The 4,803-nt window shown below is 41.5% G+C and overlaps 1 protein-coding gene across 2 annotated transcripts in view; it reads left to right on the top strand.

The window, feature by feature from the left end:
- mon2 (MON2 homolog, regulator of endosome-to-Golgi trafficking) overlaps window positions 1-4,269 on the top strand; it is a gene marked incomplete in the record, with an annotated part of 79,098 nt that extends 74,829 nt beyond the window's left edge. For both annotated transcript variants that reach the window (XM_014025240.1, XM_014025241.1), the window contains 3 exon segments: window positions 1,471-1,678; window positions 3,154-3,236; window positions 3,548-4,269. In XM_014025240.1, the coding sequence (XP_013880694.1) occupies window positions 1,471-1,678; window positions 3,154-3,236; window positions 3,548-3,711 (455 nt within the window).
- Between the last annotated feature and the right edge of the window lie 534 nt (window positions 4,270-4,803).

Below are 4,803 nucleotides of genomic sequence, written 5' to 3'. Positions count from 1 at the left end.
ACCTGAGTATTGTTGCTGACCATGTCCATCCCTTTATGACCACAAAACCGTTACTAGCGTGGTGTACCTAATAAAGTGGCCGGTGAGTGTATAATAAGGGGCAAAGCCAGTCTGAGTGACAGCGATGTCTAAGCAACTGAACTTTTCCTCTGCCTGTTTCTGGCTATATGCACGTAAATGCTCATAAGCAGCCATTTCTCAGTTAATTATTAATTGTGCAACATGTCACACACACACACATACACATCCTCATACTTCCGTCAAACTGAGGACTTTGTATTGACTTCCATTCGTTTTTGTAACTACATTTATGCCTAGCCCAGACATTTTTCCTAACCCTACCTATTACTGGTCTATACCTAACTCTAACCTGAATCAAAACTTAATTAACACCATACCTGTAAGCCTAACTAGTAGAGTGCAGTAGAGCTGTAAGAAAAACTGAGGACCGGGAAAATGTCCTCACTTCCCAAAAATGACCTCACTTTGTTAGTTAAAAACATGATGGTCCTCACTCTGTAACAGAAACAAGTACACACACAGCATAATACTGTAAACTGCAGTATTTTCTTAAGATTATACGACAGTAAAATGATCAATACCGCCCAACCCTAAATCAGAGTATTTTAATTTGTAAATAATACCCAATATTTTACTATCAGTTATCACAGGTTAATCTCATTAATCCCTTCTCTTTTTATGAATGATTTCTGTCACTGGCTCCAGGCAGAAGTTTAGATAAGGTTTTTTATGGCCATATTCTGTGCTGTTTGTTTGATTTTGAAGCTAATCTACATGTAAAATCAGTTTGTACATCTGTGATGTAAAAGAGAACTTCACTTATTATAATAAAGAAGTTGTAGTTTATTTAGCTATGGCACTAGTTACATAAGGTTCTCAAACATTTTTTTGTTCATTGATGAGGGCATTTAAACTTTGTTTAAACTATGTTTAAAAACTGTAAAATGTAAATTATGTGCTAAAATATAGAATTTATTCAAACTAAGCTGGAAAAAATAAATCTGAAAGTCCGTTAAATTATAAAACATGAGGTAAAGTTGTCCTTTTTAAATTAATTTGTGCATTTTAAGCGTATTTAATTTACTGGGCCATTTATTTCTGCTTTTATTTTTAATTATGTCAGTTTTGGTCCTCCATAGGCTATACATTTAATCCACATTGACTCTGACCCAACAACTTCTATTCCATTCAGTTTTTTATTGAATTCACATTGTTAAATTGTTTATTTGTAACATATTCTCCAGTAGCAGTAGGTAAATGCCATCGCAAACGGTCCTTGAATTTGAGAGAATTGGTTCTGGAAAGTCCTTGAAAATTGAATTTGATGTTAACTAAGTTGTGTCTTTTTTTTTTCACGGGACCAGACCACCTGATCTGAGCTACCTTTGAAACCCCTTCAGTTGAAAAACCATCTCAGAATCTTCTATGTTCTTTGTTTTCTCTCAACAGAGGCAGAGATTGATGTACGGATGCGCGAGGAGTTCTCAAAGGTGTGTTTTGAAACGTTACTACAGTTTTCTTTCAGCAACAAGGTGTCCACCCCTCAGGAGGGCTACATCTCCCGAATGGCACTCTCTGTGCTCCTCAAGCGCTCCCAGGATGTTCTCAGGCGCTATGTAGAAGATGAGAGGTTGAGTGGACGTTGCCCCTTACCAAGGTATGTCTAAATCTATCTGTCTGTTAGCTTGTTCCAGAGTTGGGTCTTTAAGGGAGAGTCCAGTCACTCTGCTGAGAAAACTCATTTCCACCACTTGGATCCACGATCTCATTCTTTGGGTCACTACCAATGACCATAAGTGAGGGTAGAGATGGAGATTTACTGGTAAACAGCCTTATAGCTCAGCTCTGTCTTCACCACAATACCAGCACCGATCAATTTTTCAATCTCACACCCATTCTTCCTTCATTAGTGAACAAAAACCAGAGATACTTGACCTCCACCACTTCAGGCAGAACTTCATTCAGTCCAGTCTTTTCTAACTGAGGACCATGGACTCCTCTTCGCAGCTGCTTCACCGTCAGCTGCAAACTGCTCCAGTGAGAGCTAAAGACCACGACATAATGACGCCAACAGAACCACATCATCTGCAAATACAGATGGAATCCTCAGGCCACTGAACTAAAGTCCTCCAGCCTCTGGCTGCATTCAGAGATTTTGTCTGTAAAAGTTAGGAACAGAACCAGTGACAACAGGCAGTCTGACTTTCAACTTCTCTGATGATGTGAATCAAACTCCTGCACTGGTTGAAACAGGATAAAATGGCCCATAGCAGCAGACCTCCACTCACACACTCATTAAGTACCTCCACTTGGTTGAATGCCACTGGATCGGCAGACTGAGTAGGTGGTTCCCCCTTTTCAAAAAGTGGGGCCCAAAGGTGCGTTTCAGTTCCAGGGAATCACAATCAGACTCCCCAGCAAGATCTATTCAGGAGGTTATATCAATGGTCAAAGCCCTGATTCAGGAGGAACAATGTGGGTTCTGTCCTTGCTGGGGTCCTCCAGGGTTTGTCTAAAACAGAAAACCGTTCACTGTACCACTCCCTTGCTATGACTCTCTAAAACATTTGCTCATCTTAACTTCTTTTTTGTTCTGATCATGATTTCAAAACCTTAAACTAAAGGGATCCCAAACAAAAACCATAATTTAGAAAACCTACTGGATGTTGGGTTTAATACTGACCTCTGCTCTGGTTTGTCGACTCGGTGAAGTTGTACGATACACAAGAAGACATTATCATGAGCTGAGTGAGCTGCTGCCCTTTTTATGTTGAAGATCAACTATCTGTAGTGGATCAACCATCTTAAATCAGGTGGATTCGTAAAGTTGATGAAGTGTAGACATACATCCAGTCCTTACTTTGAGACTTACCTGTTCACTGGGTCAGGATTTTGCTAACAGAGACACAGTGGCACTATGTGACTGCCTGCCTGGTAGCAGAAAGTAATAAAAACCACTGGTGTTATTTAGGATTGACAAACCTTTTCAAAGATTTAAAGCTTTCAAAGAAACAGTAAGTGTTCCAGCAGTTCTTTTGTTTTTAACTTCACACTTCCTGTGAGCTGATCGTTTAACACTCACCCCATCAATCTCTCTCTCTTTGTTCTAACTCTTTATTCCTTTTTGCGCAGGCAACAAGTGACTGAGATTATCTTTGTCTTGAAAGCTATAAGCACTTTGATGGATTCTCTTAAGAAGACACAGCCAGAAAATGGTGAGCAATAAAATGTCCTTGAATGAAATAAATCTTGAATTAAAAAGAGACATGGTGGACATGGAAACGTATTTAATTATATAGCCAGTAAATCTTCAATCTGATGAGTTTAGATTGTCAGAGAAGATTTTAAATAATTTATTTTAAAGTTTGATCTTTTTCCAACAATGTCAGGTAACAAACCTGTCTTCAGTAAGCAGACTTGTCAGGTTATATTGTGTTGACTTTATTTCCTCATGCCTGTGAAAGTTTACCTTCCTGTTACTGAGATTCTTGGTCTTGTTTTTCCGCTCCCCCCGCCCCGCCTGCAGTGGATGGCAACACGTGGGCTCAGGTGATCGCCCTGTACCCCACACTCGTAGAGTGCGTCACGTGCTCCTCGTCTGAGGTGAGCTCGGCCCTGAGGGAGGCCCTGGGGCCCTTCAAAGACTTTATGCAGCCACCGGTCTCCAAAGTGCAGAATGGGGAGTCCTGACCAGATTCACTTGAAGCTCCTTGTTTTTATATAATGAAGAAATCTGAAGTCTGAATTCTGGTCCTGGGTGCTTCACCAGTGCTTGGACATGAACTCCACATGAGCTCCATCTGCGGTGACATGAAGAAGCCCTCAACAAGGGCCGACTGCCACCACAACTGATGATTCACACACATCACGTGCTTCTCGTCAGCTCTCCTCCATTTTCATACAGACTGGCTGCAATCGCCTGTTGATGACAGAAATTAAAGGAAAGTTGCGGTGTTGCCTCTGGGTTTGTTTTGTTTTATTCTGAAGAGGCTGCAGAGACGTACCGTGTGCAGTGAGGGTGTCAAGTCATGTAACTAAGAAAGAACTAAAGCAACAAAAAATACTGGGGCTTTATTCTTCATGATGATTGAACACTGAGACTTTTTGTTAACATTTTCAGTCGTGAATTTCTTGCAGATTTTGGGCAAGAAAATAAATTTTACTTTAACATTCCATGTCATCCATAGCCAGCCATGTTTGAAGGGATGATCCTGTCTGTATGAAATAAATGAGACAATTCAACAATCAGCAGATTATTTATGGCTGTTTTGTCTGGGTCAAACTCTGCCCCAAGGCGAAATTTGAAAAATGCATCAAAGTGGGTAGGGGAGGGGGGGTAGAGAGCGGAGGTGTGGCCAGGACGAGAGAAAGAGACAGCTAGCATTAGCATAATTGATGCTACATGGAGAGTGACCACAGCGATGCAGATAGTTACATCTCTGAACGTCTGATGTGGAGGATTTTCACCCTCCTCCTCACCAGAGGCAGAGAGAGACTTGATCAAGTCAGCTCAGTCTGGGACTGACTCATGTTGGCTCCCTGGATCAGGACCTTGAGCTCCAGCAGCCTCGGCTGAGCTGTCCGCCTCACACCACACCAGCCTCGGACAGAGGAGGTGGAGCGCTCCGACAGCCTGACATAAAAAAAATAAAAGCATACAGCTGCAGCTGCTCACAAGATCACTAGTTTAAATCAGGAATAAAAGTGTTGGGTCTTGTTTGACTGAAGTTAGCTAGCTAACTAGCTAGCGCGACAAACAAGCTAAACTGAGGTCCTCCATCC

This window comes from Austrofundulus limnaeus, unplaced genomic scaffold, assembly GCF_001266775.1.
Source record: "Austrofundulus limnaeus strain Quisiro unplaced genomic scaffold, Austrofundulus_limnaeus-1.0 Scaffold463, whole genome shotgun sequence".
NCBI classification, from domain to species: Eukaryota; Metazoa; Chordata; class Actinopteri; order Cyprinodontiformes; family Rivulidae; genus Austrofundulus; species Austrofundulus limnaeus.
The sequence above is the reverse complement of the archived record's forward strand: the minus strand, read 5'-3'. Positions and strand labels throughout refer to the sequence as shown.